This window comes from Triturus cristatus, chromosome 8, assembly GCF_964204655.1.
Source record: "Triturus cristatus chromosome 8, aTriCri1.1, whole genome shotgun sequence".
In the NCBI taxonomy this organism is placed as follows: Eukaryota; Metazoa; Chordata; class Amphibia; order Caudata; family Salamandridae; genus Triturus; species Triturus cristatus.
The window spans coordinates 1,009,364,154-1,009,377,639 of NC_140591.1; the positions used below are offsets into that span (position 1 = coordinate 1,009,364,154).

The following is a 13,486-nucleotide window of genomic DNA, read 5'->3' on the forward strand; positions in this document are numbered from 1 at the left end:
TTTGTACCAAACAGCAGAGGAGATGCATCACTTCTGCTGGATCCACAGATGGGCTGGCAAAGCAACTTTAGGCTCCTTTCCAAGGGTCCAGGATTGGGATGGCACCACTTGGCAGGATAGAACTCACAAATGGTCCAAGAGCTGGGGTCAAGGTTGTTGGAGTCTTCTGCTCCTTTGAGGCTGTAGTTAGGAGGCATGCCAGCTATCCCTTGGAGTCACTTTGGGGCCTTGGTTAAACAGATGCAGATCCAGTCCTTCTCACCCAGGAAGGAGGACAGAAGGTCATCACAGCCTGGAAACAGTACTTCAGAGCATCAGTCCAGCAAAGTAGCAGTCCTTTCAGCAGCACAGCATTCTTCCTGGGAGCATATCCACAGGTCCAGAATTGTACTGAAGAGTTGGTGTATGGGGTCCAATATTTATACCTGGGCCTTCCTTTGAAATGGTAGAAGCTTCTAGAGTTTTCCCTTTGAAGCCCACAGGCATCCAGCCTTCCCTGTCCTGGCTCCAGACTAATTACAGGGGGTATGCAGCCCTTTGTGTGGAGGCAGTAGACAATCTATTCAAGTATAACTAGGGCTATGCCCAGCTCCGCCCACCCATCCTGCCAGTGATGGTCATCCAGGCACACATACACTCTCCATTGTGTGCGGCTGTCTAGGAGGAATACTCAAAGCCCAACTGTCAGCTATACCCAGTCATGTGATCCAGAGACAGGCTTGCAGGCACTGAATAACAAAGGCAGGAAATTGCCAACTTTCTAAATGTGCCAATTTATACTCCAACTTCACCATGAGAGAGGATCTTCCATTACAATTCCAAAGACACCAAACATGAACTGGGAACCTACTCCCATTTGGGAGGTATCACTAATATTAAATCTTATAAGGTAACACCAATGTTATCGCATGAAAGAGATAGGCCTTGCAGTAGTGAAAAACAAATGGAAGAGTTTTTCACTACCAAGACATGTAGAACTAAAAAGTACATGTCCAACTTTTTTTTACATACAGTATGCCCTGCCATCTGGGCTGTCTAGGGCCTACCGTAGGGGTCACGTATGTGTATTAAAAAGGAACGTTTGGACCTTGCAAAAAGTTTATTTTGCCAGGTTGAAATGGCAGTTTAAAACAGAACACACAGGCAGGAATGGCAGACCTGAGACATGTTAAAAGTGCAACTTCAGTGGCTGACACAATCTGTGCTACAGGCCCGCTAATAGCATTTAATTTACAGGCCTTGGGCACAGATAGTGCCATTTTAGTAGGGACTTACTAGTAAATTAAATATGCCAATTGGGTATAATCCAATTCTACCCTCCCAAAGCCAGCAAAAACAAAGTAAGCAAAACATGAGGTCTGACGGCACAGAGTTAGGGAGAAAGCCATGCCAAGGATGTCAGGTCTAACAGCCTGTCTACTAAAGTTAAAAGTTAAATAACAAATAGCCAATACCTTTGCAAAGGGTTTTGTACATTCCAAAAAGATTTGTAAGTTTGATCTAGATTTATGGACAATGCAAAAGAATTTATGGGACAAATTGTTCCTCTCAGAAAACACGCTTGTCTAGAAGTGTGTGGCGTGAAGTGTGAAATCGAGACCAAACTCCTCATGTGGATATTCGTATACTTCTACGAAGCATCTGAAAAGATTTTAATATAAAATTATTCTGTTATTATCCTAATAGTTGAAAGATATTCTTTGTCCTGGGTGTAAGAAATCTCCTCGTGGTTGTTTTCAGCAGCTACAACACACTTATGGGAAAACCTTTTCACAAGGGCCTGTAGTGATCACCTACATTTCAGAGACAAAGAGTGGTAGGCGTGTTATTTCAGGAGCTCAATTTTCCTCTTAAATAACATGTGCCTTGCTAAACTTAGATGAGCTGTAATGGAAGTTTACAGAGCCATGGGATCTCTCAAGTGCAACTCCTAGGAGGGACTGTGTGGCACAGCTTTTTTTCTTAATTCGACAAAAATACGAGAACATGTAGTCAGTGTATGGTGAGGTCAAATTTCATAACTTCTGATCCTAGAATTGTGTATTTTAGACTGCTTACAACAGGCCTAAGCCATGACATTTCCAGATTTCTGCTTGTGCTACTCCTGTTAATGATCGTAACTGCCAAAATAGTATTTAGTCTTTTGTAAAGGCAGCAGCAGCCGGCATGACTCATGGTTGGCGGGACGGGCGCAGCAGGGAGGGGTTGGGGGGGCCATGGGTGCGCCAGGCGAACAGTGGGCAAAATAATGTATTCACTTACCTTGCCCCCAACGCCGGTCCTGCGTTTCGCTCTGCTCCTGTTCTCATCCTGGGACAGGAAGCCGAGAAAATCAGCCAGGCTCCCCTGAACAATCACAACGCTGCAATGCAGCATTTGGATTGGTTTTGAGGGTCCTAGTTCGATGCTCAACTAGGGAATGGGGACCTGGATTTGTTCTCCATGCAGGCTTTAATGCAGCCTGCATGGAGAACTGGGAAAGTGTGCATGACTGGTTTGGGCATCCCAAGAGGGCCGACCAAACAGTCATTGTGCACTTAGAAATGGGTAAATCACTCTTCCACTGTTCTGCTCCGAGAGCAGAGCAGCCCAGCTCGCCCGCCCGCAAAGAAAATATAAAATGATAATAACTTAAAGTTATTATCCTTTTATATTTCCATTACTGTGCACTGCACAAAAGCTTGGGGGCAATGCTCCTCCGATATAGTGGAAGAGCTGCCACTGCCTAAAGGGTCACTGGAACTGGGCAAGGGAGGCAGGTGTTTTATGTATGGATGCATGAAAATGATACAACTCTACTTTTCCTAATATATCTTTCCTAATGATAAATATGAAAGGAAACTTACTTACATTCTCCTGGGAAGTGCCACCCTAACATATTGGAGGTTCAAGAATCGGCAACACAATGCACAGCTGGCCTTAGCAAACTCAAGGTTTCATATCTAACCTGTTCTCTGTGCTCCCCATCATATCATTTTTTTCAGAAGAAACTCACACAGTCAGCCAGTGAAGAGCCAGTAATACAAATACTCACCTGACTGACCCTATAAGAAATAACTAAGAATACACTGTAGGATCATTGTAGGATAAATTAAAAAAAACATAAACAGTGGGCTTGTGTGAGCATCATAGTTAATTCACTCATAAAATCAATTTTTTCATTTAAAATAAGAATAAATTGTCTTTCAGCGTGAGGGTGATTTTTATTTGCTTGTAATCCTGGCATGTTCTTATGTGTCCACTTGTGAAAATATTGCATCTACATTTGAATACTTACTCCTCTCTTACTGGTGAGTATGTACATTGCATAGTCATTGACATGATGCTAAATGGACTCAGCCAGAGCCATTTTTGCGGATTCTTCCTTGAAGTGAAACACTGGATTAATTGTTGTTATCCTTTTTGATGAAATAAAATGGCAGGTTCTCCTGCAGGTGAGATACTTCCAGGGATGTTGCTGCCTGTAAAATAGTATGATGTTGTGGAGATCAGTCAAACATTTAGAGGATTGGTGTTCACTCATCCAACGCTTACGAGGGAGTCTGGCCCAAATTTGAGATAGGTTCTCTATCCATCTTTCGTCAATTACTATGATCTTTGTGTCCAAACCATATGCCCCCCAATGCAGGTGTAAATGAGGGGCACTTGATAGCCGAGTCAATCTTACTTAAGGGATGGTGAGGGCGGCCCGTTGGATGGGTATTGTGGCAAGGAGGGTGACAGAGCTAGCGTAGTCCCTCATTGGCAGCGGTTAATGGCTTGCCACAACGCTTGATTACATATGTGAGGTTGGAGAATGTTTTTCAGAATAAGCAAAGATTGAGCTAGAAATTGGTCTCTATCCTGCAGTTGTTTCCAAGACCGGACTGTAAGCCAGTGCAAGCAGTTCTACCCTCGCATAAATGTAGCGTCAGCGCTTTTTATGAGCGGCCATGATTTCTTGTTATCTCTACCCCTCGGTTTGAATGATTGCTCTTCTGCGCTGGGCCTTGTCTCTGACCTTGCAGTGTTCAATGAATCATGAACACAGTGAATGTGACCCCCGGGTCAAACCTTCTTAGGAGTAAATTGTTAAACTGGTGTAAGGATGAAAGACAATCCGTTTCACCTTGTGATGGAGTTAATAAGGCAATTAGCTGGCCCTTAAATAAGATTTATATGTTATAAGTGACAGTATTATCTTTGGACATACGGTAATACTGATGCTTCGTGTCCTGGCCATTCTTCGGCTGCATTTCTCTCTGCAGGAACGGGCGTTAGCACCTCAATTCATCCCATAAAACACGGCAGCTTTTAGGATAATATATTAATCCAATCTGCAAGCCGGAATCAACGGTTCCTAAAATTATATGTCAATGTATTAATGTTATAGGTAGAATGGCCCACACCAGCAAGAACGATACGCTCTGTGAGCCGATAACACACACAGCCAAAACGTTGGTGTTTTAAGTTCCAAACTTTTAATATTTGTAACAATAGGGGTAAAAGAGAAACTAGCCTTGTCTATTTATTTTATCAACCCTTCATCATGCTTATGCTACTTCACAATCATATTTGTTTTGTTTTATTGTATTTCAGGATGGCATGGCAGCAGTGCTTAATTTGTACCAGTGGGCACTTGTTCTTGGGAACCAACATTTAATTTTCATCATTAGACTTTGACCCAGAGCAAGAGAGAGAGAAGGGTGGTGTGAGGACAAAATGAGGAGGAAGTGAGATATAGAAACACTGTGACAGAGCCAGTAATCAGGATTAGAAAGAACCTGGAAGAGTGAGATAAAGAGACAGGAAGTGTATGGTGGTAGGAGAAAGGCATGAGGTGCCATGAAGACTTGGCACCCTTGATTATCAGCAACCTCAGCCTTCAGCGATGCTGCTGGCGGACTCCTAAGAAAACCTTTGGGTGTCTGCTTTCATTTGTTTGGTTATTTTATAAATTAAGCACTGCATAGGGCTGCTACCGGACTGAACTCAAAGCCGAGTTCTCCTTTCTTGCAGCAGTTTTTCCATGCTCTGCCAAATGGGATTCACAGAGTTGCGCTCTGTTTTCAACCGCCACCATTATACCAGTAGGCCGTGCAGGATACCATATACTAAGTTAACCACAGCTTTATCAACTTTGCCCTAAAAAAACGATTTCACATCATATGAGCGTTACTACAGTTGCAACTGGACCTTTTTTGTCTACAGAGTAGATGTGCAGAGTAACAGTAGCAGGAAGGAGGGGATATGTACATTGCATCAGTAGCGATGCAAAATAGTATGATGCCAGGTAGAGGCCAAAGAAATCTATTTAGATTGCGTGTTCCTCCCTTATTATAGCATAGATTCTATTGCCTGCTTATACAACAGGAGCGCTGCTGGTCACAAATAAACACCCATCAAATTGAGGGGTATATTCACAAGAACGTGTGATAACTACCGCAAGAGTAGCATAACGCAACTTTCAATATCTCAGCCCATCGCGGGAAAATAACCCTGTTACAACGTAGGATACACAACAAGGCGGTAGCATGCAATAGTCTGCCGAAACCGCGGACAATGTCTGCGATAAAACCACCGTGATGGAGATAAAAACACAAACCACAACACCAAAAAACCTGCGATGGGCCAAAGCGCAATGAGGAAACCAGCGATAAGCAGCGCCAGGCCTGCAACACACACCTGGCAGGTGGGAAAAATCTCCATACAAGCAGAAAAAACACCCACACACAAACTGACCTACACCCAAGCACCATGGAGGCAGCCAAAGCAGGCGCAGAGGACAAGCGCAACCCCACAAGCACCCTGGACGAACAGCCTGGGACCATGGGGACAGGGAAGGGCAAGGATAAGAAGATGAGGAAGATGAAGTTCAGTCCGCAGGCCAACAGGATCATAGTCACGGAGGTGATGGAACACCATCAACAACTCTTCGTCACCTCCACAGTCACTGGGCACCAAAACTGCAATATGGCGGGACATCGTCGACAAGGTGAATGCCGTCGGAGAGCTCAAGCGGACAATGGACGAGGTCAAGAGGCGATGGAATGACATCAAGCGGAAGACCAAGGAGAAACTCGCCGCCAACCAGAAGGCAGCAATGCAGACTGGAGGTGGGGGCCCAGCGCCACAGCTCGAGCTGGATGACATGGACGAGCTGGTGTCTACAGTCATCAGTGTGGAGACTGTGGCCAGAGTCGGGGACTGGACACTGCTCGACAGGCCACAACACAACTGCAACAGGGTGAGTGACCACCAGGTACTGGGGGGACTGGTGGAGATAGGCACAATGGCACACATGCACAATCAAGCAGAGCACAGTGCACACCCACAATGACTCTGGGTCATCGCCCAGACCTACAGACTGTCACAATGTACAATGCCATGCTGTCTAAATGTCAACCTGTACCATGCGTCTACACATATGTGGACACATAGTAATACACCATCTCCCCTTCACATCGCAGGGGCACCGTCAACACTTCCTGCAGAGCAGTCCCAGCCACTCTTTACAGATGACGAGGAGGACAACGCCAGCATCGACACCCAAACCATCCAAGACATCATTGACCTCATCCACCACTCACCTACAGGCTCAGGGCAGCCCAGCTACCTCGATGAGACCCCACCCACAACCAAAACCACCCAGCAGGAGACACCCACAGCCCCGGCACCCTCCCAAGACCTCCAGAAACAACACATGGCCGTCCAACACCCTGTGCTGGAGTGCCAGATGGAGACGGCTGAGCATGTGCGGGTGAGCTTCGGCATCATGGCTGCCAAACTGAACGCCATCCTTGGGTGTCTATGTCCGCCCCATGGTCTCCCCTGGTGTGTCAGTGCCTCCCAGTGCGGCAGGCGTATCCACTCAGGCACCTGATGTGTCAGAGGCACACAGTGCGGCAGCCGGATCCACTCAGGCCCCTGATGTTTCAGTGGCACACAGTGCGGCAGCCAGATCCACTCAGGCTCTTGATGTGTGAGTGGCACACAGTGCGGCAGCCAGTTCTGCAACACCCACAGGTGGGGCAGGGCACACACCCGGGGACGAGGACGTGGATGGGACTCTGGTCATAAGGACCAGGCACTAGCATACATTACCGCCACCTGGCCTGTTTCTGCTTGGTCCCGCACATGGCCTCATGACCTTCCACTGACCCACGATACACTCCGGTGCACTCACCTTGGACAGCGACATGGACTGCCACTTCCGGATTGATGACCAATGACACAGCAACCAGGCTGCGGACTGTACCCTTCCCTTCAGTAGGACTTGTCATCCCCGGAAGGACTCTGGCTGGCCGTCCACAGGCCCATATTGTGTAGTGTGCTGGGCATTGCCCTGAACCGCTCCAGCTGCATAACTGCACTGGATGTGCAATAAACATCCTTTGACGCACTGCTGTGTCATGTCTTTCATCAGTCATGTATGCATGTGTGGATGAATGTAGGGGCAGTGATTACCCTTGCGTCAATGATGCTCATCCTGTGGGATGCCAGTCAGAGGGTGCTACATTGCATTTTGTGTACCGGGTCCCAAGGACACTACAACAGGGACACACTGGTCCGGACATGGACTGAACCACACCCAGAGCCCACGAGTCATTGTGGCAATCCCTGCGCTGGTCCGGCGTACGGCAGGCCAGACCACTCCGCTTACGCTCAGAGGGGGGGCACCTCATTGCTCCCCATCGCAGGTGAACTCGCCGGTGGTGTGCAGTTATCAGCATGTCACAGCCACTCCCTGAGGGCAGGTTTGCACGCACACCACACCCATCCGGCACAGGCGTCACAGGCCATGTGACTCCGCCGACATAAGGGGCCGACTACGTCACATTCTCCTCTGCCCGTGGTGACTGGATGACGGATGCCACGGTTCCCAATCATGAAGGGCACAAGAGTTCTGTTGCGCACAGGGTTAGTGGGAACCCAGGCCTGCGTACGGCACGGGCCGACCACCACGTAGCGCTGACTGGGGTTGCACAGGGTTAGTCGCACCCAGCGCATTGCAGCAGGCACAGGCACCCTGCCACGTTACGGTGACTTTGGGTGCACTGAGTCAGTGGCACCTTAAGCTGCTGAGCGGGTGGGCACCCTGCGATGATGCCCCATCCTGGCGGTCCGGGCAACTCAGGTTTCGTGTGCCCTGCTGGACCGCAGTGTAGGGCAAAGCCAGCGGGCAGTGCGGGCCTACCACCACGTGGCCTCGCTTCCAGGTCACAGACTTAGTGGCACCCATTAGGCTGATCGGGTGTGCAAAAGACACACAATTGATGTACGTAATGCTGAACAAATCAAAACTGAGCGGGTGTGCATCCTGCAACGCTGCCGGGTGCACTGGTATGTCCTCTGCCATGGAGTATTCAAGACCCAGCAACAAACGTGAGACCTGTTGGCTTGCGGGGCGTGGCTGCATGGTGTGGAGGGTGCCATGTCTGCGGGCTCCCGGCTTGTGGCATGCAGCGGCATGTGGTGGGACATCCAGTCTACACGCCGGTGGCTGAGGGTGAGCAGTGAGGCCTGCAAATGTTGTTGAAAATGTTGAGGTGTGGTGTGGTCGCGGCTTTTGGCACGGGAGCGCCCATTCTGCATCTCATTAGAATAGTTGCGGGGTGTCATCGGTGGCGATGTTTTTTGCGGCTGCTATCACGGCTAAACTGGTGATGTGGGCTGTTTGCACCGGCTTGTGAATGGGGAGGTAAATTTATCACGACTTTGGCTGCGCTAAAGTGCTGTTAAATCAGAGATAGATCCTTGTGAATATCCCCCTGAGTCTCTCACTAAAGAATGATCCTGTTATGTAGTAAACGATGCGCTCTTGGAAATGTTTTGGCATGTGTTGTCCCTCGATTTCATTGTATTTGCATGTTTATGCTATATACTGGATTTTTTTTGTCTTCTGGTTGTATCTTTGAAATCTTCTTTTCCTGGCTTTGTAGTTAGCTCTTTTGGCAAAATTCCTGTTTTTATACTGTTACCTACAAACATTTAAAGCACTCACTTATATTTTTTTCGGTTTAAATCATATTAGAATCTTTCTGTTTGCAGACTTGTCTTTTACTTAAAGAACAGTGGACTTATCCTGTTAGTAGATTCCCAGATCTACATTTAATTAGGGCTCTTGCTGAAACCAGTTTGGGGTCACAGAGCAGAGATGGGATTTCTTTGGCCACAAATGAATCAATTGGGTCAGTTTGCCACTGATGTTACTGAGCCATCCTATTATGAAGCGCAACCACTGTGCACCAAGTAAAAGCCATTTAGCACCGAACACTCATGATACTCAGGCATAGCAGTCAATGGCTTACTCGTGGAGGCGTTATGGGGTTAGTGGCTTAAAACTCAGTAATTCACAGAATAATACTTAATAAATCTTTATACTACAGTCAGTACTTTATCTTAAGAAAGAAAAGTTCTTATAGTGACATACAGACAAATATTTATGGGTGGAAAGTTGTCTGTGCTGACATATCATAACCCATTGGTTGTCGCCACTGGGTAGTTATAGTGAGGAACACGTTTTGCAAAGAAATCGTTTTTGGTTTGCTCATAAGGTTGGTGCCATTTGACAAATCTTCACAGAACTTTCCAAAAAAGTCTGATCACTTATAGCACACACTGTCCATGCTAACTCGGTTTTCCCTGTAGACAATCATGCAACATCCATTTACAAATGAATGGAGTGAGTGAACCTTTCGCAGGAGTCTGGCAGACCTTTTTTAGACAAGGCAACTCTTCATGCCCAGGCACCGTTATAACGATCTGTCCTCCCACCATACTCAGTTGCTACCACCAGCATCAACCCTCTACACCACAGTGAGGTGATGATAATCGTGCTCAGTAGAGGAGGGATGCACTTGGTGTGCAGAACAATCCTTGTAACAGAGGTTTCTCATCACAGAGGCATGATTATTGTATGCACCAAAGCCAGAAATTCCCAGAAACTTGCAGCTTAGATAACCCAAGACATGGGTGCCCTCTCGCCAGAGCTATTTGAGGGACACTCTTGTCCCAATAGCTATTCATTGTGGTGGCTCAATAAAAACCCTGTACCTCACACTTAATTGTGTGAATTGCACTATCTATCGTCCCTTCCTTGGTAAAACATCTTGACCTACGTTTCCGATTGTGCCAACCAAAGAAAACTCTCCATTTCATTGTTCAGATGTGGGTAGAAGTAATAGCCTTTCCATACAAGCCCTACGCATTGTGATAAATAATGCAGGGTCTCTCGCTCCATCTCGATTTCCGTCTCAGCCTTCTACTACCACTCTGTCTCTGACTCCTTCTCCTCCCTCACCATCCTTTTCCATTCATCCCCTATTTTTCCTTTACTGTGTTTGCCTTGCACAGGATAATTGATACAACCAAGCAGACAAACAGCAAGCAAACATCACTCATAAAAAGAGAATAATAAGGGTGCTGCACCATTTAGCTTCCTGTTTTCTGAACAACAGTGCGTTAGTAAAACTCGGACACTTTGAATCTGTTGCACAATCCAACAGCGAGCAAGAGTCATCGCCTTGTGTTATATCAATATACTGGATTTCTGACACTATTTATTCAAAGTGCATCTACTGTACACGGATTGTACAATTATGCTTAGAGTAGTCAGGCATGTATAAGCTATTCAGTGTTGGAAGAAGATAAGATATCGGATCATTCATGAATGCAACTGGTATTTTTATGTTGAACGATGTCTGCTTAGTTGCTAAGGTCTCTATTTCAATAGTAATGGGTTACGCAGTAGCCACCACTAATGTGTGAAACAGAAAAAGTAAAAAATAGGATCAAGGCCAATGTGAGTCATCAGGAGAGCAGGGATTGTAGAACCACTAACCTGATAGCACCATTTCTGTTTTTGGACAGTCATGAGGGATTTGACCTTTGTGGTAATACTGTGTCTTCTCTGTTCTCGGTTTGCGTATTGTACTGTACAGCACACTACTCTACTGTGATAAGTTAGGCATGTGGTAGTAGGATTTGACTCAGGCTGATTTCTGGTGCATTTACTGAAAAATATCTGAGATTATGCAAGGAATAATGTTGCAGGCCTCAGGTGTAAGAGACACACATCCCCAACTCCTTCCAAACTTCACTGGTTCATCATCAGCCACTGAGCGAGGTTCTGATATATTTGCAACATGCATCTTGGCTTCCACATACATGACCAAACCTCACTTGCAATCATTCTGATTCCCCTTAGTATGATCTGATTTACTTCATCTGAAACCACCCTCTGCTGTCCATCTCAAAAGACAAGCTCGCTCAGACCGGAGTTGATCATTCAGAGATGCAGCCCCTCTTATGAAATGCCCTCAGCCAGTACCGCCTTTCCAATGCCAATCAGAGATCTTCTAAAGTCATACTTCTTCTCTTCAGCCTTTCACTCATCTGAAACATCATATTACACTCCCACAACAATAAAATCTGTCTCCTGCCCTCATTGGATCTCTACTTCTACCTTGTTCAATGTGCCTGTGTTCTTAGGAATCCAACCAATACCACCTCCTTTTTACCCACACTATGCCAGCTTGCACCGTCCAAGATAATTCAAATGTCCTACTGCCATCCTTTTTCGTCCTACCCCCCCACAGTCCCACTGATTAACATCACTGCACCAAAACACCTCCGTGCATGTGCATAACACAATTGGCTTATTCGCTAAAGCCAATCACAGCAACAAACAAAATTTAACAAGTTTCACGGATAATGGTATAAACATATAATGCGTAGAGGAGGGATCTTGCTTACGAGATAGGCGGAGGTCGCAATATAAGATGTCAACACCATTAAGGCAATTGTCTTGTAAACTATTTTCTGTTTATTAAGCATTAGAATTGAAAGGCAAGTGTATTGTGAAAATGCCAAACGATAATGAAATATTTATATCTAAAATCCACGTATCAACATCCTACCATGCATTTTGATGCTGCCAGGGCTTAGTAAACGAATAGCGGCAGACAGAGGCCCTTGAAATGGTTGACATTTTAATGCTGTATTGTCTAATATTACATGTTCCTCATGATCAATTTTGAATGGTAATTTATTTTCCTGGTGGTTCAAGTAGCTGTTCACTCGTTTCCATGCAGCAACATAGAATGTAACGAAGGCTTTCCTTATTAATAGCTCGTGTGGATTCATTCTTACAGCATCAGTTTTCACCAGCGCTAGGTGACCCTTACGGTGGTGAGCGCTATGTACATGCACCCCGTCAAGTCGCGCTGTGCTTTCTTTGTTTGAATCCTCCTCTTATTTGTAATTATTCTTTTTTCCAGACGGCAGCAATGCAGTGGACCTATGAGATCAATGGCCTACCACCTCAGACCACGCCTCCCCGCTCTACGTCATCCAAAATAGCCTCCACCGGTTACCTGCGATCAGCCACAGTCCGACAGCGCAACTTCCTGCGGGAAAACATCAAGCTGGCTACCACAGCTGTGTCATCCCCGGTCAAAGGCGCGCCTCTGGTCTTGAGAGCTAAATAAACGAGAACCCTTTGTTCGTTCTCTTTTTTCTAACGTTGTTTCGTTGGATTATGAATATGTAAAAATAACATAAGAGTCTAATAAAGATCAAGCTTTAATTTTTTAAATGCTGTTATTATGTTTTTTTATTTTAAGAACCAAAACAAATGAGCAACATTGTATGCCACACCGAAGTACCCTAATTGGTTGTAAATGTTTCAAAAATATGATTGCAATGGAAACCGTTTGGCACAGCAGCTGAAAAACTATATTCAGACCATCACTAGTTACATTGCAACCCTGAAAGGCAATGAATAATTTAATGAGATAATTTTATAAAGCGCGCAATTACGCTAGCGCTAAAGGGAGGACAACAGGGCAAATCGGTCACTCAAAACACATCTCATTCCACGGCTTCGGTAAACAGCCAAGTCTTCAGTTGCTTCCTAAATTGCATCAAGGTAGGTTGACGATGCAGACAAAAATAAAAGGTGGTGCCGTCTGGTCAAGTTTTCCCAATCCACTTTTCGTCTGAAGTTAAGGGGCACAGGACGGGTGGCAGGAGCACTACTACAAGCAAGAACAAGCATTTGCAATGCAATAGGTCTCGCATTTATACGAGTTTGAGCTATTGGCATTGTAAATGACAATGCTTTTTATTTAAGTTTTTTTTTTTTAAAACATAAATAAAAGGCACTGTCATTTACAATGCCAATAGCTCAAACTCGTATAAATGCGAGACCTATTGCATTGCAAATGCTTGTTTATGTCTGCCTACCTCAATTTTCTCCCTTTCTCTCCATGTCAATATAACGGCCTCTCCCCGTTTCTGCCACTGTTAGTCTGGCCATTAACCAGCTACCAATACCACTGCAGCACCTGGACCAGGTCAGGGAAATGAGTGGTTATCAAACTCCTACGGTACTACTATCTAAAGTACCTGGATAGCAAATGCCACACTTCAGGAGAGGACTCTATTGCTTTACCACTAGGAAATTATTATATTCTACGTGTTCACATAGAGCAGACACCCGATG

At 45.7% G+C, this 13,486-nt stretch overlaps 1 protein-coding gene across 1 annotated transcript in view; it reads left to right on the plus strand.

Annotated features, from left to right (window-relative positions):
* The window catches only part of CFAP47 (cilia and flagella associated protein 47), a 2,697,962-nt gene extending 2,685,422 nt beyond the window's left edge, over positions 1–12,540 (plus strand). The window contains exon 64 of the mRNA XM_085622577.1: positions 12,261–12,540. Coding sequence (XP_085478703.1) covers positions 12,261–12,470 — 210 coding nt within the window. The 3' untranslated portion in view covers positions 12,471–12,540. The remainder of the gene's footprint in view (positions 1–12,260) is intronic.
* Positions 12,541–13,486: the final 946 nt, after the last annotated feature.